The 23,254-nt window shown below is 51.4% G+C and overlaps 2 protein-coding genes across 5 annotated transcripts in view; one reads left to right on the top strand and one right to left on the bottom strand.

The window, feature by feature from the left end:
* Positions 1-1,120: 1,120 nt before the first annotated feature.
* MON1A (MON1 homolog A, secretory trafficking associated) lies at positions 1,121-6,316 on the bottom strand. 3 transcript variants are annotated; one of them, XM_074879612.1, is made up of 6 exons: positions 6,086-6,316; positions 4,865-5,006; positions 4,122-4,589; positions 3,156-3,921; positions 2,899-3,046; positions 1,121-2,457 (listed from the first exon to the last, which is right to left on the bottom strand). In XM_074879612.1, exons 2-6 carry the CDS (start codon positions 4,989-4,991, stop codon positions 2,317-2,319), a joined length of 1,650 nt encoding a protein of 549 aa, XP_074735713.1. In that variant the 5' UTR covers positions 4,992-5,006; positions 6,086-6,316; the 3' UTR covers positions 1,121-2,316. The 3 variants fall into 3 exon arrangements, with proteins under 3 accessions (XP_074735713.1, XP_074735714.1, XP_074735716.1); XM_074879613.1 differs by having other exon boundaries at positions 2,899-3,018; XM_074879615.1 differs by lacking the exon at positions 2,899-3,046 and having other exon boundaries at positions 2,326-2,457.
* A 219-nt stretch (positions 6,317-6,535) lies between these two features.
* The window catches only part of RBM6 (RNA binding motif protein 6), a 59,423-nt gene continuing 42,704 nt past the window's right edge, over positions 6,536-23,254 (top strand). For both annotated transcript variants that reach the window (XM_074879611.1, XM_074879610.1), the window contains exons 1-5: positions 6,536-6,600; positions 11,339-11,448; positions 13,471-14,809; positions 15,576-15,665; positions 16,639-16,708. In XM_074879611.1, the coding sequence (XP_074735712.1) occupies positions 11,405-11,448; positions 13,471-14,809; positions 15,576-15,665; positions 16,639-16,708 (1,543 nt within the window). In that variant the 5' untranslated portion in view covers positions 6,536-6,600; positions 11,339-11,404. The remainder of the gene's footprint in view (positions 6,601-11,338; positions 11,449-13,470; positions 14,810-15,575; positions 15,666-16,638; positions 16,709-23,254) is intronic.

Here is a 23,254-nt window from a genome sequence, read left to right as displayed (position 1 = left end):
TTCCGAAGTGCCCGGAGGGTCGCTGGGCACCCCGGGGCGGGGAGGGACAAGTTGGGGTGGGCACGGTGCCCCAAAGGGACACGGTGAGAGCTGGGGCCCCCTGATCAGGACAGGGGGTGCAGGGCTGGCTCGGGTGCCCACCTCAGCCCAGCGCCGAGTGGGTGGCCGTCGGAGGGTGCCCCGTGGCTGCCAGCCCCCCGGGGTGCGTGTGGGGTCCGGGCACGCCGGCACCCGTTAGCCCCTCTGCCGCTGCCACCGGCGGCTGTCGACACCCTGACCCACGACATCCCACTGCCCGAAGCTGCCCACGGTGGCAATTCCCTGCCAGGCCTTCCAGGGGTGCCGCAGGCTCAGCACGGGGGGATTTTAGCTGAGTGGGGCAAGAGTGAGGCCAGGGCAGCCGCAGCTTTGTGAAGAGCGCCGTGGAGGTTATTTCTGCTTTGCCTATTCTTTCTTGTGTCCCTTTTTGCCCCGCCAGCGAGGGCTGCCTGCGGTAGCAAGGAGGTGCCAGCGCTGCCGGGACTTGCTGCTGTTCACAGGGATGAAGGAAGACGTTTTACACCCCAGCGCACCCCACCAAGGACTCCAAGCGCCCCCTTGGCCTCGGGCGGTGGGGCTGTGGGTCCCAGCTGCACACACAGACTCTCCCTCCAGCCGGGCAGGGCGCTGCCTCGCACTGCCAGGGGGACTTTGGTTCCAGGAGGGGCTGAACACCCCAAAAACGGATTCCCCTGCCTTCGCCACTGGGCCAGCCTCAGCCCTCCCAGGCTCCCGCCCCGCGCCGTGTGTTGTGCAAGGCCCGGTGGTTACGCTGGCCCCGTGCCTTACCCAACAGCTCCTTCCTCCGGCTGCACGTCTCCCGCTCAGTTTCGACATTAGCTGGCCCTGGCCGGCTCACCCCGGGGTTTTCACCGCTCCCACGCTCCGGCCGACGCTGCCTCCTGCCAGCACAGCCCTGGCTGCCTTGCGCCGCTCCCTGGCAGCTTTCCCGGCCCCCAGCGGGTCCCCGGGGCTGGATTGCACCGTACCCAAACTTGGACCAAACTTCCCCCCCCGGCCCCAGCTTGGCCAGTTGCCCCCCCCCACCAAGCAGACACACATGAATGTGACGAGACTTGACTTAGGGTCCAGGTAATGTTTATGAGCAAAGACAAGCGATTACACTCTGGCAGGAGCATAAACACAGGAGCAGAGTCCCTGCACTAGCCCTGCCGGGTCCTTCCCAGCTCCCTCGGTGACTGGGTGCCACCCTGGTGGCTCTGTCCCTCCTTGAACACCCGTCCCAGCGCTCAGTGACAGCCCCAAAACGCGGGGTCAGGCCATGCCCGGTGTGCCGCAGCGTTCACAGGCCCTCAGCCCCACATCACTGCCGGGGAGGAGATGGCCCTCGTGCAGCAAGCTCAGCAGAGCTGGCTCGAGGGGCTGGGTTTGGGGGGAAGGTGTCCCCGTGCCAAGGAGAAGACCCTCCTGGGGCTGGGGGGCGGGGGGCACCAGGGCCCAGAGGCAGCAGGGGCTCCCGGGGGCTGCACCTGAGCTGCCCCTTTAGGGTCTGCTGCACAGGAGCCAGCACCACGAGCCCACAAGCACCCCGACAGGCACCCCAAGTCTCTCTGGGGCTGCTCTGTGTCCCCGTGGGAAGGTGGACAGGACCCCACCAGTGTCCCCAGGAACATCCCCATGGCCACGGTGGGAAGGGTCCGGGCTCACACAGATGCCAAGGGGGCAAACCTGCCGGGGCAGGGCTCTGGGACTGCCAGGGGCTGCTTGGCACTTGGGGGGCCCTGCTCTCCCAGGGCAGAGAGAAGAACAGCGCATGCCCCAGGCCATCCCTGTCCCCCACCTGGGTGGTGTCACCCACTGTCTGTGGGCACAGCAGCACAGGGGTCCCCCACATGCTGCTACATTCTCCCCCAGGACCCCCACCCTTGGCACAGCCACAGGATGGCAGAGAAAGGAAGGTGCCAGGCACGGGGAGCAGGACCCAGGGGTTCAGCTCCCCTCCAGCAACCTGGGGTATCAGTAGCCCCACTCCAGGAACACCACAACAAGGGATGGAGTCCGGGGGCCACAGAGGAAGGGCAGCCCCCACAGCTGGGGGCATTGCCTACGGATGAAAGTCCCGCTCACCCCTTCCCTGGCTGCTGTGCACCCCATCTCTAACCCCCAGGTTGGACAGTCCCATGGGTGGGTCTCCCCATGCTCCGGGGTCCCACCACGCCCTCTCTCCTGGACTCATGGCCCGTGCTTCCCCAGGGAATGGGCTCCCTGGCACAGCGGGGGCTCCCCCGGCTGGCACCACGCCCTGAGCGATGTCCGTCAGTACGTCTGGGGCGTGAGGATGAAGAGTCGGTCTTCCTCCTTCCGGATCCACTTCATGAGCTTGTTGACAGCATTGATGGCGCTGGCCTTGGTCCCCAGGGGACTGTAGCATATGTAGAGCTCGAAGGCGCTGGTTACCTGCGTGAAGAAACAGGGTACACGCTGGGAACACGTCTGCACTCCACTTGGGGCTGGCACGGCATCTTCCCTCCACAGGCTATCGGGAAGGGGCACAGGGGCTCCAGTGCAGGGACAGGAGGTGGCAGTGGGGTACCCGAAATGGGTGGCATCTGGTTTGCTCAGAAGTGGGAGGACCAAACCCCATGGTTTGCCCCCAGAGTACGTCTCCTCCAGGCACTGGGGAGTTCACAATAGCACACGGCACAACCCTCGGTGCCAGAGCTCGCTGGCCCCCACTGCTATCCCTGCCCATCCTTCCCTGGCACAGGGGTGCAGGCTGACCCCCAAAAGGACTGCGCATGGGCTGGGGGCCACCCCAGTGTTGTGCCACTCCCCGACTGCTCTGCCATGCAGGACCAGAGAAGACAGGCTCACCCAAATGCTGCAGACGGCCCTTACCCAAGCCAGGAGATTCTCACGGGGGCCCGTGAAGTAGATGTTCTTCAGGGGGCGTGAAGAGTTGTGAGCTCGGCTGTGGAGGTACTGGTAGAGCCCCAAGAGCCTCTCCTTCTCCTCCTCCTGCACATAGGGTGCCTCAATCTCAGGGCTGCAGGAACACAGCACCCTGTTAGCCCCCCGGAGAGGGGGATTCGCGGAGAAGGCCTGCCCCATGCCCCACGCCCCAGCCTTGGCCAGATAGTTCCCCGGGGCCTCACCTGGTGAAGAGCCCAGAGCTCTTGGACTTGTAGATGAAGTGCCGGAGGTCAGGGATGCCCACCTGGGCGACGCTGTAGAAGGGGGTGCGCAGGGCCTCCTGCAGAGCGTGCTGCACCCCCCGCCGCCGCAGGCGCTCTTGGAAGCGCCGCTTGCAGTCGGAGACTGTGAAGAAGTCCTCACGGTCCGTGGAGACCAGGAGGAGGCACAGGTCCATCTCCTGCTCCAGGTAGGAGATGTGGGCATGGAAGAAGCCGCTGGAGTTGAACTTGGGGAGGCAAATGGGAGTCCAGGCTTCACCCTCCCGGAAGGAGGAAGAAGAGCTGATGAGGTTGAAGAGCAGATGGAGGTCAATGGGGTGGAGGAACTGATCCTTCTTCCTCACAAGAGACACCAGCTGGTTCCCCGACAGGAGAATGGAGAAGACCAGGCTCTTGGCCTTGGCCTGCTGGAGGCTGGTGCTGACAGCGTCCCGGACACTGGCGGCCAGCGGGAGGCAGCGCACGGCGCCCATGAGGAAGCTGGGGTCATGGGCCATGAGGTCCAGCAGGTTGTCAGTGATGCGCTCAGAGCCTGCCAGGAGCCTGCGCAGATCGTAGTTCTGCTTCTGCTGGAAGATGTGGTTGAGCTGGGTCCACGTGAGCAGGCTCAGGATCTGGTAGTAGATGTAGAGCAGCTCATGGGCGATCTCCTGCTCCGACTGCCGGGTCCGTGCCACCGCCACCAGCACCAGCGGGCTCCTCCGCACAAAGACCACCTTGTAGCCATCTGCTCGGGAGGGAGTCCCCAGGGGGACCGGGACAGAGCTGTAAGCCTGGCTCCCTGGGGCTGCAAGGGGGAGCCAGGCTGCAGCCTCTCCCCCCAGCAACCAATCTGCCCCTGAGGACAGCTAATGTGGCCTGCAGTGGCAGGAGCACAGGCGGGCAGGCCATGACACCCCCTGTCCCACTCCCCCCCCAGGGCGGTACCTGCGTGGATGGACCGGATGGCATTTTTCTCAGCCTCCAGGAAGGACACCAGGGCCATCATGACACCCATGGTGCTGGAGAGGGCCTCCTCAGAGCCATAGCGGGAGTAAACGGGCTTGCCTGCCTCGCTCAGCACAAAGACGTGCTTCCGGTGCATGCGCCAGGCGTCCATGGTCACATCCTCCTCCTCCTTGCCCGACAGCACCGAGTCGCGGCGGGTGGTCTGCGGGGACGGCTCCAGCTTCCCCTCCTTGCTCTGCCTCATCTCCTCCTCCAGATCGAGGGCCATGCCCGTGAGCTGCGTGCTCAGCTCACTGAAGTCCTTGCTGATCTGCTCCATGCTGGTCAGCTCGGCCGGCTCCCCCCGCCTCTCCTCTGGGCTCCGCGCTGCGGCTGCCCCGTCCTCGGGACTCGTCAAGTCCTCGTAGGAGCGGGTGTGCACGAACATGGCTCCTTCCTGGCCCGCCCCTGGGAACAACGGGCCATGTAGGGTCCATCCGCCTGTCCCCCACGCTGAGGCAGCGGGCGGACAGGGGGTGCAAAAGGAACAGGGAGTTGCAGGGAGGGACCTGCCCTCCTCTCCCCGTCCCTGGCACCCGGGGTGCAGGTCCTGCTGCTTGGGAGTTGCCAGCGGGCCTGTCTCCTCCTGTCCATGGGGCTGTGGAGGGCCCAGGCCGCGTAACAAGGAGCTGCTTTTAATTTTTTTCCCCTTGCTTACCCCCGTGGTGAGCTCTGCCCCGTACCTGGCTCCGTCCCCTGCGCCAGCCCTGGCGTGGGGCTCTCGGACCGCTCCGCGTGCTGCCCATCTCCTGGTGCCAGGGACCCGTTGGGCACTTCCCAGCCTTTCTTCTTGTGGACATCCGCAGCCATTCCTCGGGGCAGGACCTACATGTTACCCAGAGCATCACCCCTCTGTTCCCTCACCCGCAAAATGGGTCCCGAAATGCTCTGCTCTCAGATGGGGCCGCGCCAGCATCCTCGGCCCGATCCTGCTGGCTCAGCAGGCAGCACTGAGCCCTGGTGAGATGTCAGGAAAGCTGCTCTAATCCAGCAGGATTTCCTCCCTCCCATGGCCCCAGCTCTCTCCAGCCCCCCGGCCCCAGCACCTTTCATCCAGGCTTGGCCCCGATTTCCCCCAAGCACCGGGAAAGCCGCTCAGCCTCCCTCTGCCGTGTCCCGGCAGCGAGGGGGAAGGGAGACGGTCCCGAATGGGGCTGGTCCCGCACACCAACGATCCCAGAGGCCTCATGTTTGCAAAGGGCGGGTTTTATGGCTCTCCTTGGCCTGGATTAGGTGGCTGAGATGAGACCTGTCTGGTGACACTCCTCCTGAGGCCACAGACACTGGGATAGTGGGACCCCCTGCGAGCAGGGTGCCCTCTCAAGCCCTTGCCTTGGGGGTCAGCCCTCCTGGGCACAGCCCAGCGTGCCTCCAGCCCTCCCTTTCCTGGGGGGAAACCGGCTCAAAAGCGAACATACACACGCGCACACAAGCGAAAGCAACAGGAGGAAGGCAGGCTGGCCTGGGACCCTGCGCCTCCGAAACCAGCTGGTGGGGAAGCTCACGGAGCCCCAGCTTCATTCTGTGCTTCGTGACACCTCCTGCCCCCCAGGCACCCAGACCCAACCCAGCGGGTAACGCTGCACCTGGGGGACCTGGAACCCAACCCCAAAAGACTGAGACACCCCACCAGCCCTAGACGGTGCCGGGCTGCGGATTAGGGCCCTGTCCTCGCCTGGCCCTTCTCCTCCTGGCTGCACTGCTGCCAGCCCGCTGCCCTTCCCCGCAGTCCCCCGAGGACAAGGGTCTCCTCGGGACCCCCGCGGCCCAGTGCGGGGCCCGTCCGGGTCCCTCCCCCACCCGGCCCGGGGGGGTGTCACCGCTCCCGGAGCACCGCCGGGCTCCGGGGAAGCGCCAGGCCCGGGACCCCCCGCAACCCCAAAGGACAACGCGCAGGGACCGACCTTCGCGGCTCCTCCCGTCGGTGCCGGCGGCCCGGGCGAGCAGCGCTGCGGGCGCAGCTACGGCGGGGGGCTCCCCCGGCAGCCCCCGGCACGGCCTAGGCAGGGCGGGGGGGACGACGCCGGCGGCGGGCGGCCACCTCCCGCCCTGCCACTGGCCGCCGCGGCGCCCCCGCCATCGCAGCACCCCGCCCCGGCGGGAACCGCCCCCCGCGGCCTGGCCGGGCCTGGCCCCGCCGCCCCAAGGTCGGGCCGCGGCCCCGCGGAGCCCCGGGAGCTGTAGGCAGCGCCCGCTCCCCGCCACCGCCGCCCCCTCCGCGACTACAAGTCCCGGCGGGCGCCGCGCGCCGCGCGGGGTGCGCTGGGAAATGGAGTCCGGCGGCAGTGGGGCGGCGCGGGGCATGGCGGGAGCGGGACTCCGCTTCCCAGGGTGCCGCCGGGCGGCGGATCTTCCGGCTTCTCGCCGCGGGTGCGCTGGGCCTGGCGCGGCGGGAGCGGCGGCGGCGACGGCGGAGGAGGTGAGGGGCGGCCCCTGCCCCGCCGGCCTAGCCGCGGCCCCGCCGGAGGGGAGGTGGGGGGGCCGCCGCCTGGTGTGGCGGAACCGGGCGAGGCTCGTGGGCTTTGCCGCGGGAGGGGCGCGGGGTCTGGCGTGGGGCCGCCGGGGCGGCGGAGCGGGGGCGGCTCCCGGCGTACAGGAGCGGGGCAGAGTCTCCCGTACGGCCGCCCGGGACAGGGAAACGGGCGGGGCAGGGGAGGGGGTATGTCTGGGGTGTCCGCTGGGGTAAAGGAGGGGTCTCCTCTATGCCGAGAGATAGGGGCGGGGGTCTCCTGAGGGCCTGCCCGGATGGGGAAGTGTCTTCCCGTGGGGCTCTGGGGTAGAGGAGTGCGCGGGGGGGCCCTTCCCAAGGGGCCACACGGGGTGGAGGAGCAGGGGTTTCTCCTGCGGGGTCTATCGGGATAGAGGGGGGCGTGTGTTTCTATTCTGGGGCCACCCGTGATGGGGGGATATTCCGAGGCTGGGGGCTGCCGGTGCAGGTATACAACGGGGTGTCCCGCACGGCTGTGCTGAGTGCTGGGGCCTGTTGTCTGTGTCGTTGTCGGTGGCTGTGGTGTTTCGGGGTATTCTGAGGCCCTGGTCAAAATTAGGGCTTCTTTCACACCACGTGATAGGCGTTTCCGTGAAAAGTGTCTCAGAACACTTGTGTTTTTAGAAGGGGTGGACAAAAGGCAGGCTGGATTCATGCCGGGATGCAGAGAAGGGTGATTGGGGCAGTCGCTGGGAGTGTGTTAGGAGATGGTAATCCCCAGTGATGGGCTAAGTGGGATTTTGGACTGTAAATAAAGGCTTAGGTGGAGGCAGGATGTGGCCTGCCTGGTGAAGGCTGGGTAATGCGGTGGCTGTGAACTACTGGGAGTAGTAATGGTGACCTCTCACGTTTTGTTTTTTAAAATAATTTGCACCACAAGAGTTTGGTGGTTTGGCTGGTGCGTGGTATTAATTTTGGAAATACTGCTGAAGGTGGAATCCACTTTCCTATCCCAGCAGGGTGTTGGTGGTGTGAAAGTCTCTCCCAACACCCCTTAGCTGGGAATGTGCTCGTGAAGTCCTTTGGGACAGGCAAGGTCAGAATAGTAATGGGGATGATTTAGAAATTCACCTAGTTGTTTCTAATACATGTTTTTAAAAGCATCATACAGCTGAAAAGCACATACATTCCCTTTTTTAAGTGAAAACCTCCAGCCTGATACCTGGAAAAGGTGAAATGGTTCTCTCTCCCTTTGCTTTCAAATTTCAATGACATGCTTTTGATATTTCTTCTGGATTAGACATCTTCAGCTTTAACATCGGAAGTAACAAGCTTTCTTGGCTGCTTGCAGTTTCTGTAGCTTGGGGAGATGTTTTCTTTTGTACCTCCTGTAGTACTTGAATTTCACAGAGGCTCTTTCCTTTCTTCAGCCTTACAAAAACTTTGCTGGGTGCAGAAAGTTGTTCTGCAGCAAGTTACTTCCTCTGTTCTTTGAACATAGTCTTGTGTGTAGTTATGTGTTTGATTTCCTCATGCTCTATAAATACCAAGTCTGACAGCCTTGACAAATTCTGTTTGGAGAGAAGTTGTGAATATCAGAGTATTTTTCTCAAAATAGTATCACTTTGAAACTTCACCTTGCCTAATCCATCACTGGTTTCTTCTCTCTCCCCCCAGATTTGAAAAATAAGGTGCAAAGTTGGGTGTTAAGGTGGTGAGGAGATGCTCGAGGACTGTGCTGGCATTCCTCACTCTGCCCCTTGTGAGAAGTCTTTAACTATTATTGGAGAAGGCCAGCTTCTTAGTCTGGCTCAGTTGCATGATTTTCATGTACAATGCTGTTATTTTACCGTAGTATGATGTAAACTGAAGTAAGAGATCCAGAAGAGTCTGCTGTCAGGCTTGACACACGTGGTTTGGAAAGTGGAATCGGGAGCGTCCCCTGAGCGGCAGTGCCAGGCGCTGAGCTGTCTGGGGGTGCGCTGGGGAGGGCAGGGGCACCGTCCCGAGGAGGTCCTTGGCTGTAATTGCCAGGGAGCATCTGGAGCTCCATCAGTCTCTCCTGTCTGCTGGGAGGGCTGTGGGACTACTGGTCATTGGAGGGAGTGAGACCATAAAAGAGCTTCCCCTCCTCTGAACCTTCTGTATCTTCACTGGAGCCGAGGCATTGTCAGCAGGAGATAGAGCCGGCTGGGAGAGGGAAATGCATACTTTCAGGATGCATATCAGCTCCCCTGAATATTCAGTGTAATTGTAACAGCTAATTGTTGTCTTAGAAGAACTCTAAATCTGGGCTGTGTGAGTAACTGGACCACTTGTGTGTTTGTGTGTTCTGCGGCTGCGTTATTGCATCACTCTGAAACATCCCTTGTTGCCATCTCTTTCATGTGTGTGGTTGTGACTTTACTGTGGCAAAAGTAATTGATGAACAATTCCTAGCACTTGAGGGTGGATTTTGGTTGTGCTCTGCTGCTGGCCTGGCCCCAGCCCCGGGCTCTGTCGGTGTGTCTTTGGCAAGCAGCCTTACTCACACTGACCTGTCTCCCAGCATCTGCCTGCGAGTAGGGGGGTGGGAGCTGAGCTGGCAGCTACCTGCTTGCGCAGGAGGGTGAATCCTGATGGCGTCTCATCACAGCATACATCTTTTGGAGCAGTTGTAGCAGGGCGTACCTTCAAGAGATCTTGGCGTTGGTGGAAGCCAGTCTAAGAAGTTTCTGTACCTGTCCTGCAGTTTGTTGTCACCTTGTTTTGTGGTGCCGTGCAGTAAACTCTATTGCTGAAATGGCCTGGGTTAAATATAACTTTTTTTTCTGGAGGGTTGTCTGGTGCAGACCCAGAAAAGCACAAGCTGGCACTACTAACACATTGTGCATTGCCAAAGGCAGAGTGGAGGGAGCAAATTGTATCAGGCTGAACAGGGGACTGTCAGAGCCAGTGCTGCTGCCTCTGTTACTGAACCATGACCTCATACTCATGGATGTTGCTGCATGGCTCAGCTGATCTATGCCAGGCCTGATATCAGTCCAATGGTATTTTTTTTCCCTGTATGATAATTTGAATATTATATCCAAACAGTTCCCAGCTGGTAAGGTTTGGGGTTTTTTTGAAGCATTGGTAAGCTTGTTGACTTAATGAGAACTGGAGTGGTGGAGGAAATCCAGAAGGGAAGAACAAGAAACACCAGGTCTGTAGATGTCTGCAGGCTGCAAAAGATCATAGATAAAAGGTCTGGCTGATGACAGCCAACCCTAATGACGACTGCCATAACCATCTCCATTCACCTCTCCTCTCTGGAGGGTGCAGTGTCAGTTCTCTTAGACTGACCTCCGAGAAACAAAAAAAAAAAAAAAAGATACATCTTGTGGAGGAAATCCTTGGGACCAGGGAGGTGATTGGTGCATCAAGAGCCATGTAAAACTTGAGCGTGAGACCAGTGCTCTCGGGCTTGAGTGGCCAATTGAATGAACCTCTTTCTTTAGAGATGGTGTTGCGGTGGATGGATCAGCCGTGGTTGTACAGGTTGCCTTCACCAGCCGTCGCACCCTTGCGTACTGAGCAAGCCCTGCCCTTCCTGGCTCCCACGTGAGCGTTTGCTGGCCGGTGATGGACCCCGGCGGGAGCGGGTACTCCTTCTTGGCAGGGCAGCTCCCTTTAGCTCCTTGGCAGAGGCAGCTGCCGGCAGCAGCGTCTGGAATCGCTCCCTGGTGTAAGGCCTGTCCTGACCTGCTCTGTCGACCTGCCACCCGTACGGCAGCACTGACCTTTGGAAGTGAGAAGAAACAGGATCTTGTGTGCTTTTCTTCAACATTAGCTGCTCCAGCCAGGCCTGGCGGTGACTGTCTGTACTGTCTTCTGTTCCACCTAACCACTGCAGTTAGTTTAATCCTGCTTTTGAGCTGCTTTATAGCAGCATGCGAGCCCCAGGTCTCCTAACCACGGTCTGGTGGCACGACAGCCCTCCTGGACCTGTGCAGCTGGATTAGCCAGAGCAGGTTTGAGACCATCAGGTTGCTAGCTACCTCATTTTGCTCTGTGCTCTGCTGCAATTTTTTTTTTTTTTTTTTGGGGAAAGATGGAAGCACTTCCCATTTCAAGTCCCGGCCTTGGCAATTGCCAGGAAATCCTCACCTTCTCCGCTGGTGGGAGGAAGTGGATGAAATTTTAGATCTCTGTTGAGGCAAGTGTTATTTGCAGCACTCGGCTTGATGAGGGCAGCGTTGGAGAACAGTGCCTGTAATGATTTATTGGCAAAGCCTACTCTGTTATCTACATACTTTTGAGGGCAGAGTAACGTAGTAGACCAATAATAGTGATCGTTTCCTTGAGCAAAGAGCTTTTGGCAGAAATAGTTTGGATTAAACATTAATTGCAAACTGTTGTTCAGCAACGGTCCTTGTTGTTTATAGATTGTGGTGTTCTCACATTTCTAGTTGCACTCCGAGTGGTGTCAGACAGCACAGTATGTTGGAAAGCTTTATGTTAATCAAAGCAGATATCAAATTGTTTGCCCACCCATATTGACAGTTTGATTTCAGAAGTTGTTTGACGCTTGCAAACTTGAATGTGGGGAAACACAACAATTAAATTCATTCATGCCTCAGTGTGGTCTTGTATATTTGTGGATCCTGATCAGATGTTCCACACACCCCTTCTCCTAACCAGCAGTGTTTTTCTTATGTGAGATGTGTTCTTTGCATTGTGGTTTATCGTCATGTTATTTATTCAACAGGTTGTGCTGTCTTGGTGTTCTTAGAGTGAATTAACCATTTCTGGAAACCTACCAGACAAGATCAAAATGTGGGGAGACCATCGACAAGGCAACAGAATGGGGTCTTTTCGGTAAGCATTTGAATGGTCAGTTTGTTTCAGCAACATTCTTGAATACAGTAAACCATTGTCAATATTTCTGTGCATCCTTCCATAAGCAGACTATTTTGGTAAAAGTTCTGAGGTCCACATGGAGCTAGGTGCAGTTGCCAAAGAATAGGCAAGTTAAGTAACAGGGTAACTTTCTGCATTTCTGTGAAGTGTTTTCATTTCTTTTTTTTTTTTTTCTTTTAACAACAGCTGCTCTTAGTATTTGTGTTCCTTCTCCACACCACCTTTCTAGCAATACTTAGTTTAGCTGTTGTAAGCTAAGGTGATGATATGCCATACGGATTTTGGCACTGTGCGCTGTTAAGACCTAGAAGAGAAGCACCTAATAGTGTGATGTTGATTCTTTTCTACCATGGTGCTTGCCTTAACTTCAGAAATACTGGCACTGTCATTGCACTTAGGATTCTGTGAAAACTTTCAGAGTTTAATTCTCTCCATGAGGTTAAGTAGACCATTTATTATCCCCATGTTCTTGGTCATGCTCCTTCATAAGATATTTTTGAATGTCACTGGAACTGTTTTAAAGATTCATATGCAACAGGACCTGCGCAGCAGTTTCTATTCCTCTGGTTATTACTAGGCTCTGCATTTGCAAGAGGGCTCTGCGTTTAAAATATATAAATAAAAGTGGAGGCACCAAGAGCTAGGGTTTTCCTCTGTTGTGCATAATTCTTTCATCCTTTGCTCACGTGTCCACCTCAGTTACTTGAACATCAGTGTGATAAAGGTACTTCCTCATGGCATACTTTAGGTTTCTGCAGTAAGAATACTTCAAATAACTGTCCAACTGTAATGTTCTGAGAAAGCTGATGGCGTTTGAGCTATGAAAACCAGTATCCTCCAGAACTTGTCTTAACGTTCTTGATAGGAGTGTGATTGTGTTTTGTGATGATGTCAGTAGTGCTGTTCTGCTGATTTTAAGTGGATTTTGTTGGCATCATTCTTTACTGTATTGGGTGGGGAATTCTAACCTTGAACCAAGTTTTAACTACTGTTCTATATGGTGGTGAAACAGGGGCATGTAGCTTAGGAAATCTGTATAGGACTTGACTGACTGTGCAGATGTCACCTTGCATTCTGTTGGTGAGTGATTCTGTAGTGAGACTCGAAGAAGAACATGACTTACTGTAGTTGCTAAGGAAATGTCCACTGATTTGGGTAGCATTTGGTGTTATTTTAAAATGTGTTGATATTTTAATTCTATTTTTTTTAAAATGTATCGGAGCCTCGCTTAGATGAAAAATCAGGTAGCTCCATCTCAAAAAAACCCTCATTGGGTTTTGAAAACCTGTCTTAAGGGGAAGCCTCTTCCTGAGTGGTTTTATGCAGATATCAGGAGAGCTTATAGCTATAGTGGTGCAAACTCAGTGGAAGACAGCCAGTCTGGAGGCACGAGCACAGGATCATCTTGAACACTGGTTGTTGCCATATTCCTGTGAGGCATCCTCAAAGTCTGCACTGATAGCTTTCAGCATTTTGCCAGTTTAGACTCCAGCACAAGGAAGCATAAATGAGTGTCTGTAGTATGTTAATAGAGCATGTTTGGTAACCTCTGCTTTTATGTGCCTCAGGATGACGTGTTAAGTTAGATGTTTGTAATACCGCCTGGAGAGCTTAAGCTCAAGTGGTTCCTCACAGGCATGTGCTGGTGATGCTAATGAACAAACACACCAGCTGGTGGAACCTTGAACAGCTGCAGAGCTGTGTGCAGTGCAGGACTATGTGGATTGCTACCATCATTAACCCATTAATATTGCAGGTATTCCCTGTTGAGTGCTTCTGGAAATTGTGCTGAAATGGGAGCACCCAAGTTTACTTTCTCACATCTGTCGTATGCTGCCTCATCTTAAACTGCCAAACATCAATATCTTCTGCGGATCTTAGACTGTTACACAACTCTATAAAAGTTTAGAGAAGAATGTGCTGCTGTGTAGATTTCAGACTCTAAGCACGTTATGAATAATACTGTCTTTATTTCTACAGTGGGAGCCAAGAAGAAAGGTTTGCTCCCGGGTGGAACAGGGAATATCCTCCTTCCCTTGATAGTCTTGCTCAAGAAAGACACTCTGGCAACTTCTCTGGCAGAGAATCACTTCCTTTTGATATCCAGGCACTCACAGGCCTCCTCAATCCTCAGTTTGCCAACAGAGAGGAATCTTCTTTCAGCTTTGGAGCTAGAGATGGACCACGTAGTGACTTCAGAGGTGGGGAGGGGCACCATGATTTTAGGGGCAGAGATTTCCCCCCATCCGACTTCCAGGGCAGAGATGACTCTCAGATGGATTTCAGAGGTAGGGAGCCACCCTGTTCTGAGTATAGGGGCAGAGATATGTACTCTGGAGACTTCCGGGAGAGAGAAGGGCCACCTATGGACTTCAGAGGTGGGGATGTTCCTTCAGTGGACTACAGGAACAGGGAGACCTTCCGTATGAACTACAGGGATAGGGAAGCACATAATATGGATTACAGGGGCAGAGATGAACCTCCATCAGACTTCAGGGGAAGGGGGTCTTTTGATCTAGACTTCAGAGGTCGAGATGGATCTCATTCAGACTTTAGGGCAAGAGACGTGCCTGAGTTAGACTACAGGGGCAGAGAGCATTCCTATCCAGACTTCAGAAATAGAGATGTACCTGATTTGGACTTCAGGGGTGTGGGCACCTCTGATTTGGACTTCAGAAACAGAAATGCACCATCGTCAGACTTCAGAAATAGGCACAGGTCCCGGTCTGATCAGGATTTTAGGAGCAGAGATGTGGCTCCTCCTATGGACTTTTCAGACAGGGAAATGCCTCCTGTGGATCAAAGCCTTGTAGATTTTAGGCACAACCAATCTACTGTACCTTTAGCAGAAAGAGAGGGCTCTGGTTTAAACACCAGCAAGAGAGAGGAGTCTGCACTTGGTCTAGATAGAACTCCCTTTGGTAGCCAGAAAGGAGAATTTCAACATTCAGAAGCACCAGCCAGAGAAGAGGAATCCCTCGGATTGGGCCTTGAAGACGACACTTCACACAATTTCCAAAATAGCCGTGGACCTCTTCCTACTCTTCAGGACCAAGAGGAGCAACCTCAGACCTTTGCTAACAAGCAGCAACAGCAGCAGCTTTCTGGGGGGGAGCAGCAGAGATCCGATTCTGATCTTGGGTTAAAGGGTGAAGGTGGCCTGGACTTCCTTGGAAGGCAAGATACTGACTACCGAAACATTGAGTATCGCGATGTGGATCACCGGCTGCCAGGGCATCAGATGTTTGATTATGAACATGGCAAGTCCTTTTCAGAAGGAAAACCCAGCAAAGATTCTAGGCCCTATAAGAGCCTTCAGGTAGGTGGTTTTTGTCAGTTGATGTTTCTGTTAAACGCGTGTTGGCCAAAGAATGGAAGGAGCTGGGAAGGAATCTTCTGTTCATATCCCATCACTTCAGTTCTATCCTAATTCACTGTCCTTCTCTGAGGTCATGCTCATGCTCCAGGTTGTTTTGGTGGGCATCCTTTCTATCTCAGAAATACTTTCTTCTCAAGAGAAATGCAATTTAGCAGTTGGGAATTGCTAAATACATAGATCAAATTTGGTTCAGAAAGTCCCCAAGTTGACAATGTCCAGACAGAGGGAGGGTGTGGGGGAGGAAGTAGTGTATAGAAGAACTTATTGTGTTTTTTTCTCCTGGACATTGCTGATGAGCACTAACCAGAGAGAAGCTTTTGGCTTGGGTGAACTTGTGTAGAACAGTACAGCTGTTCTCATGCATGCTTTGTTTTCCTTCAGAGTTAACTTCGAAATCTGAAGGTAATGCTAACTACTGCATTAATAACTACTATTGAATTTGAATCTCCCACTGCTGGAAAGCAGAGAGAGGTGGTTTGCCTGTTTTATTTTCCTGGTCCTAGATCTCATTGTACAGCTCAATGAGCGTATGAAGCGAGCAATACTAGTCCTCCAGAGCACTCTGAATCTTAAACGGTGGTGTGGTTAAAGATTTGAGCCAGTCTGCTGACGGGCCTTTGCCTTTGAATTATTTTGTTACTGTTTGTGTATCTTGTGAGCTAGCATCTCTCATTTGTAAACACTATCTTGATTGTGTGAACTCAAGGACCAAGATTACCGGACCTGTCCCAAATATGTGAAGCCAAGCAAGCTCATTCGGCTAGGAGGAGTGCCTGAAACTGCCACAAAGGATGATGTAAGTGGGAGGTTTTTCATCCAAAAACTTCTATCAAGGATTTCTAAAAGTACCATTTTTAAGCCTGGTTAATGTAGTTCAGATGATGTGTCATTTTCGCCAGGGAAATTCCAGATTTAGAAGTCTCGCAATGTTATCTTTTATCTGATTGTTCTGGGTTTGGGGAATCTGGAAGTGATAAGTTTTTTCTGCAGTCACACGTGGGGTGTTGGTGGCTAAAAGCCTTGACTCCAGACTCTTTAACATGCCTTACTTCCATCATTGCTTTATATATGCCAAATACTGTTATTACTTTGTTATTATATTTTGGGCTCAGAATATGAGTAGTATTTAAGTGAACTTGTTTGTTCTTCGTTACTTGAAATTGCTTAAATGAGATCTTATGAAGATGGAAAAGATGTCTGCTGCTACTGCTGATTTTAGTAAAAAGTGAAAAAATAATCTAGGCTACAAGATGAAAGAAGCTCCCTTTCCAAAAGCTTCTACTTTGAATTAGGTTTTTTTTGTTGTTGTTGGCAGTTCCAGACATGGGAACCCCTACATGCAGCAGTTTTTGCTAGGGTTAGCCGTGATGATCAGAGCTTCTGAGGCTTGATACTGGATGACTCAGGGCAGAAACTTTGTCCATCAGATGAGGATAAGACTTGGAACAACCACCCCACGTCCCTTGATTTTCTTAAAGGCAATAAGACATCTCTGACCTTAAATAAGGGTCAGAGGTGAACTGTCTGTCTGAAGCCAGTGTAATAAACCTTTGCACAGTTGAATTGTGGTGTAAATGGTGTTCTCTCACTTCCCAAAAATAAACAGTTCTCAGGTACTGTTGGAACTTAATCGGGAAAATGTGTCAGTTTGTAACAGAGTTAACCTAGAAAGAAAAGAATTCTTGGGGAGAGAAAAATGTACAATAGGAAGCACTTCACTTTCCGAGGTTTGATTTTGGAGACTGAAGTGGATCTTGGTTTTCCTGTAGATTCTCAACGCTTTCCGAGGGCCTGATGGGACACCCGTGAAGGACTTGCGACTGAAAGATTACAGTTCAGGTGAGAATGCTTTTCCAGTGCTTCTAGTTTCAAGTTTACAAAAGGGTATTTTTCACACTGATAGGCAGTTTGGTTAAAGTCTTTGGTGACATAATTGCAGGTATTTTTGAATGAAAATGCCCACTGAGTTTTATAGTTTGTCCTCTTGTCTTCAAAACCGATGGCTGTGCTCACTGCTACTTCAGAGGTGACACATGTGTTCTGGTGCCTCTAGAAAGATGTGGGAGCAGCAGGAAAACCAGTAAGGCTGTTCTAATAGCCATCAAATGTAAAGCCAATACTGACATGGGACAGCAGGTTAATTCCTCAATAGATTTAAAAAAAAATATTATTAAATCCATTTGGGTTGCTCTACATCTTGTTTCTGAGCTGGTTTTACTGTGGAACATGTCCTGCACAAATAGTGTCCTCAGGGAAACCTGATACATCCTAACATTTCTCCTTCAGTAACATGAAACTGTTAACCCTTCTTAGACACGAAGACAGGTTAAAAAAGGAAAAAGTAAGTTTTATAAGCAAATATCCAAATACTTGATCTGAATGCTCTTCCTTATTCAAAGAATAAAGTTTTGCTGTACTTCTGATCAGTATGTATAGGATTCTGAAGAAAGAAATATTTTACAAGGCTGCTTTGTGAGAAAGTTGTACTGGAACAAAGATGTGCAATGGTAGGAAATGCAGGGTGAGTCCTGGGAATTGGTTTGGATAATACTGGTAGGAAATACCTGGAAACTGGTATTTTTTATTTTAAACCTAGGAAAGCAGAGGCTTCTACTTTCATCAGTGCTTTTTCTTATTACCATATGGGTTGCATGTGAAGCAGCTGGAATTCTTGGTGTCGATACATTATATAAAGGCTTCCTATGTAGTAGCTGGGGAGAGAAACTGGGGCAGTTGGGTATTTCTCAAGTATATTTTTGTTCTGGAAGCTGTCAAAGGAGATTTCACAACCTTCTCTTGAACCTTTGAACTAAAGAACACCCGTGTGTCACGTAATCTGGTCTGGCCCAACAAGCAGGGCTTAAGGGGCACAGTCAGTCCTTCTTGCTTCCTCTCCTCTTCTCTAAGCATAGTACAGCATGGCTGTCGTCACCTGCACAACACTGACTGCAACCCAGTAATTGCAACATACTCGGTTTTTGCCTGTGCTGATGTGATTTGTCAGGCTTTTTTCTGAAACACACCACTTCCCAGTAATAAAGCAGCTTGAACTGGGAATCTCTTTGTAAGTCTCTTCTCGTGTATGTTACTGGGACTTACTGCCCTCATTAGAGAGCTGTTGTCTCCTCCTTCCCATTCCCCATTTCCAAAGCTACTCAGGATGAGACACAGTGTCTGAAGTTACGTGCAGAATCCCTGGTATCTGTTGGTGGTCACATGTAATATGAGGGTTGCAGTTTTCTGTTGTCTCTCTAAAAGCTGCGTCCTGTTTCAGTCTGTCTCCTCAGCTGCAAAGTTGTTGGTTTTTTAATTTTTCTGGCAATTGTGGGGAGGGAAAGAATGAAGTTAAAATTAGCTCATATTTTATGAGCTATTTAAAGCTGTTGTTTAACCCTGTCCAGTCAACATCAGTAATTTAGTGTAGCATCATTCTAGGTTACGTGGGTGCTCCAAAGACTTTGTTTTGCATTATGTCCTGAAGCTGCAAATGCAGCTGCTAATTTAAATAGCTTTCTCATCCTTCTTACACAAAATGGTTATGTCTAGGACAATAAAAGCTTCCCGAATTGTTAAAACTTCTTCTTGAAATTGGGTAACTAGAAGCTGTGGTAAATTTAATCCAGCTTTTCACATTAGGTCATCCTGTAGAGAAGTGTGTGAAATTGCATTCACATTAACTTCTGAAAAGCTAAGCGTGTTTAAAACTAGAGGCCAGTCATGGGCTAAACAATGCTTTTAGGATGGGGTGTGTATGTAAATATTCATAAGAATTAAAAGCAAACTTGTTGGATTACTAATGTCTCTGGATACACCTGGGTTCACGGGCTGCATTGCTGTACTGGCTCAACGGGGTGACGGCAGCCTGGCTCAGAAGAGCGTGTGCTAAGCCTGTCTGAGTGGGTTGTGTATTCTTGAGTGCTGTCCAGAAATGTTAAAAATAACATTAATCATGAGTATGCATGTTGAGTGTGTTTGAGAGAAGAATGCCTGCAGCTGTTGGAGAACAATAACAGCCATAACAAATAACACGCAATTAACTCAAAATGAGTGAGGTTCGGATCAGTTTCACAAAAAGATAATGCTTATCATAAAGCTTATCTCAGCAGCTTCAACATGATGATTCCACTGTATGATCTTTCACAAAACTCTGTTTTGGAAGAAAATGTATGGTTGATTTTTCTTGGGAAAAGCAGCTCAACTTCTTTATAAAGCCATTTCTTTTTGCATACTGTGTATGTACTAAGGGAAGAGTATTTTCACTGAAGGTTGTGCTGAACATGGAACACTGTTCTTAATATATCTTATGTGATTTTGGTACGCATTCAAGCTGTTTATTCCTTAGATTATTTTGTCTCTGAAGCCCACAGACTGAAATGGTAGCTAGATTTAAAAGAAGGTAGTGAAAGGAGAGACCTTAAGAAGTGGCATAGTAATTCTATTTAAATCAAAAAAGCAGCTATTTACAGACAGTGATAAAATGTCAGTCAGACTTTATAGTATTACCCTACACAACATTAACTTGTTATTTCCATCAGTTAGATTTTTGAATTGATGCCTGTATGTTCAGACATCAAATCCATTTGTGAGGGGAAGAGGACTTCTTCCAATGTAATGTGTAAGCTTTGGCAGAAATAACTGTATTAGATTGTTGGCTTATCTTTCAGCTTGCCTTTTCAAGTGTGTTTGGTCATGTCTGTTCAATTAATCATTACAAAGTATAAATCCTGAGGTGATTGTGGAATCTTCTGAAAGACCACCAGCTGCTTTAGTCTGCAGTATCTCCCGGTGGCTCTTGCTGCCTCGTGGGGAGGCAGCGCTGTGGATGTACTGCTGTTTGGGTAGATACTAGCTGTGATGACTTGTCAGGAGCTCTCTGACAAGGGGTTGTCAGTAATGGCTTGTGAGCTCCCCCTGTCCCACCTGAAGGTACTTGTCTCTCCTCACTGGGGTCAAGGCTTTCATGTGGCTTTACCGTGTGGGCCTCCCTCTGTGGAGCTGGGAGTGCAGCGTGTAACAGCACCGGGCTACTTGTGGCACGGTGTCTGTCATTCTCCTGTTACTGTCTGTGCACTTGTGTTGGTGCTGACCGCCAGGAACGTGAAACCAATACCTTTTGACTGTTGAGGACTCTAACAGGAACACACCTTGTCCTGGCTTTGATTTTAATCAGATTTTAAACTTATCTCCTGCCTGATTCTCATCAAGCTTTATTTCTACTCACCTGAATAATGTCAAACATAAGCAAAGTCTGAGATGTCATCTTGAGTGTTTGATGTGCACAGAACTCTTTGGCTGAACACACATGTATGCCCTGGACAAGAAAACACATGGAACTGTCTTTATCTTAAAAGGCTGCTTATCATGAGTTGTTCACTCTTAAAAGATGCTGCAGTGGTGTCCAAGCAATAAGTGAAAACGTGAAGCATACTGATCTTTCTGTTCAGATTGTTCTGGATGCAGTCTGTGGTGAGACAAGCTTGGAACGTGTGTTTTCCAACCAGGATTCGTGTTAGGCTTAGTACCAGCAGTTGGGAAAAGCTGCTCAGGGAAAATGAGCCTGAAAAATTACTGGCAGCCCATGAGGCTTTTCTAGCTTACTCTACAAGCCCATCTGGGGAACCGAGAGGAGTTTTTGCTGATCTGGGAGAGCCTGGTGGAGAACGGACACGCTGACTGAGATGGAGAGCAGCATGTGCAGAGAGGAGCTCGGTGAAGTGGACCTGGAGGGACCAGGTGAGATGGATTGCCATCAGAAGGAGCAGTGAGGTCTACCCCAGCCCCTTTATGTACCCTCTAAATTAGTGCAGCACTTCAGAAATTGGGAGATTTGGGTTTGTTAACCCTCTTCTGACCCTTCTGAATACTCATTTTTGAACCCTGGGTGGGGATGCAGGAGCACAATGCTGCACCCCTGAGGAGCAAAGCACCCATGGAAATGGGATGATTGGAGCAGGGAGGAGCTCTCTGAACAGCAATAATGCGTGGGGCCCGAGGGATTTCCACATGGGCACAGGTGGCTGATGCTAAAGGACAGGCATCCTCCTGTGGTGGAGGTACATGCAGGAAATGAGGTGTAACCTGAAAATGTGCCTAACCTAGCAGCTACTTAATGGTAGCTGCCTGCTCTGTTTTGAAAAGCTTTTGTTTTAGCAAGAACTATTGGCACTAAACATACTTTATTGCTTGCTTAGCCACCTTCTTGCACTAGCATTTATTTTTTTGTTTCATTTCTCCAGACCTGGCCCTTATGTGGTGCTTGAAACAGCCCCCCTTATCCCTCCCTTTGTTAAACTTAAACTGCCTTGGCCAAGTCCTAGAAGAAACTGGATTATCTTGCTTGTTCTCGCTAATCTCTGCCACATTGGTGCCCTGTTAAATATTAATAAGCCCCTTAGATAAACCTTTAAAAGGTGCCTTTTTTTCCCTCCAAGTGCAGTCTATCTTGTATATCAGAACAGTGAATTGCTGGTTTCAGGAATATTTCAGGAAGCCTCTGAAATTTAAAATTGTATTCTTCAGTGTTGTATTTTACTAAAACTCATAATCTAATGTCCAGAAGTTTACACTTTGTGATGGAAAAATTGGTACAGATTTTTGAGTGGTGCACTGCTCCATACTAGGGCTAAGTTTTCCATTTTTAATGGCTGGAATGTGTCCTAAGGCCGTGAGATCCCTCCCTTAAAACAGAGTCCTGTTGTGATAGTAGGCATGGCTCTGCGTTTGTCTGGCCCACGTATAACCGAGCCTTAGCTCCCTCGCTGTAGCTGTACGTGTGGCAGGGTTTGGGTTAGTGACGCTCCCGGAGGTCAGAAGCGCCGGTGGAACGCTGCGCTCGCCCCCAGCTCCCGTGTGCCACAGGTGCTGGCGTGCTGCAGCTTCCAGCCTTAGGTAGGGCTGGAGAGCTGAGCTGCTGCTGTGCGTGGGGATGGGATGTTTCTGGGAGTCTGCAGCAAAACTGTGCTAAACTGAGACTTTTCGTTTCCTTTCAGGACTGATGCAGTGCCCCTGGGGAAACCCCTCTGAAGGGTGGATTTGTGGCCAGCTAGTGGCTTCCTTGTGAAGAGGGCTTGGCACTAACTCTATGGAGTGATTAGGGGTAGATCCCACAAGGACTTACATTCTTTGGTACAAAGAGCGTGCTGTGGTTGATGTGAGATGTCTCTAATACATGCTGTGTCGCAAGAGGTGCATCTTGCCTGTTGTGCTGATTATACAGAAGATAACCTGGCTCACCATCAAAGCTGGTGATAATGCACAACAGGAAGAATCATCTCCTGTGGCTGTGTCTAGTGCTCTGCACAGTGAAAATTGTGTGGCCCACTCTACTGCATCAGCCACGAATAAGGGCGTGCAGGTCTCTGGCGCTTGCTGAGAGCTGAAGTGATCATCCATGAGCTCACAAGATGCACACGTGGAGTTTCCTCCTGAGGCATGTCCAGATCACCCGCTCATCAGCAGAGTTCTTCAGTCTGCAGGGGCTCACCTTTCAGAAGCTGGGGAAATATCTTCAGCACTGATATGTGTGAAACAATTGATTCTTGTTTGTAGCCAGAATAGCCTGGCAAGGACTAAAATAGCACTTAGTTGGAATTAGTCCATGGTCATCAATACCAGTCCTTGCCAGTTTTCCCAGCTGTGTGGGCGGTAGGCCTTCGGCTGGTCTTGCTTGATTTCAGGGCAGTAGTGCATTGTCTTTTGGAAGCAAAAGGCATTCTTGCCCATCTTTTCTCATCTGTGATGTGGTGGCTTAGGAAATAAGAAGTAGAAATCTGTTTTAAGTCAGTGTTTGTGTTAGTGATCAACATTGGTTCAGGGTTATAAGGCCTGTTCAACAGAAAAGGCAACAAACACATACATCCACAAAACATACAGACTTTTGACATGCAGGATCCTTCTCTCTGTAACCGTTTTTACAAATATGCTTGCTCGCACTTTTCTCACCCTTTTTGCATCTCCAGCACAAAACTTCAAGGCTTTGCAATAATGTCAGGACACTGGATTGATTGCTTTTCCGAGGCATTTGTGCTCAATGACAGATCATATATCCCGGAGACCAGGTTCACATTAGCAGCACTTTAAAGCCAACTTCTTGTCTGCAACACCTTCCCAGGTATGCAGCTTCCAGTCCTCTCGTGGAATTTTGTGATGGCCCCAGATTTCCTTGGATTCCAGGTTTCTGTACAAATATAATGTAATACTTTGTCTTTAATAAAGCTACAGTGTGTATGATCTTAGCGTTGTGGGTTTTTTCTGCCTCTCCTCTGTGCTGGTGTACAAATTACCCTCCTTCTCGTCCAAGAAGGGTTGACAGTCATTTGGGGTCTGACTGTTGTAGTTTATGGGACTGCCTGTGTCTGCCTTTGAGGGCATCTCAGGCAGGTCCTT

Source organism: Strix uralensis, chromosome 10, assembly GCF_047716275.1.
Source record: "Strix uralensis isolate ZFMK-TIS-50842 chromosome 10, bStrUra1, whole genome shotgun sequence".
Classification (NCBI taxonomy): Eukaryota; Metazoa; Chordata; class Aves; order Strigiformes; family Strigidae; genus Strix; species Strix uralensis.
The sequence above is the reverse complement of the archived record's forward strand: the minus strand, read 5'-3'. Positions and strand labels throughout refer to the sequence as shown.

Excerpts from the sequence above, each read along its gene's own strand:
- MON1A (XM_074879612.1), bottom strand. The coding sequence starts at position 4,991 with ATGGCTGCGGATGTCCACAAGAAGAAAGGCTGGGAAGTGCCCAACGGG. Across the intron at positions 3,922-4,121 it reads CATCCGGTCCATCCACGCAG|ATGGCTACAAGGTGGTCTTT; the intron begins GTACCGCCCTGG and ends CCTCCCGAGCAG. Across the intron at positions 3,047-3,155 it reads AGCTCTGGGCTCTTCACCAG|CCCTGAGATTGAGGCACCCT; the intron begins GTGAGGCCCCGG and ends GTGTTCCTGCAG.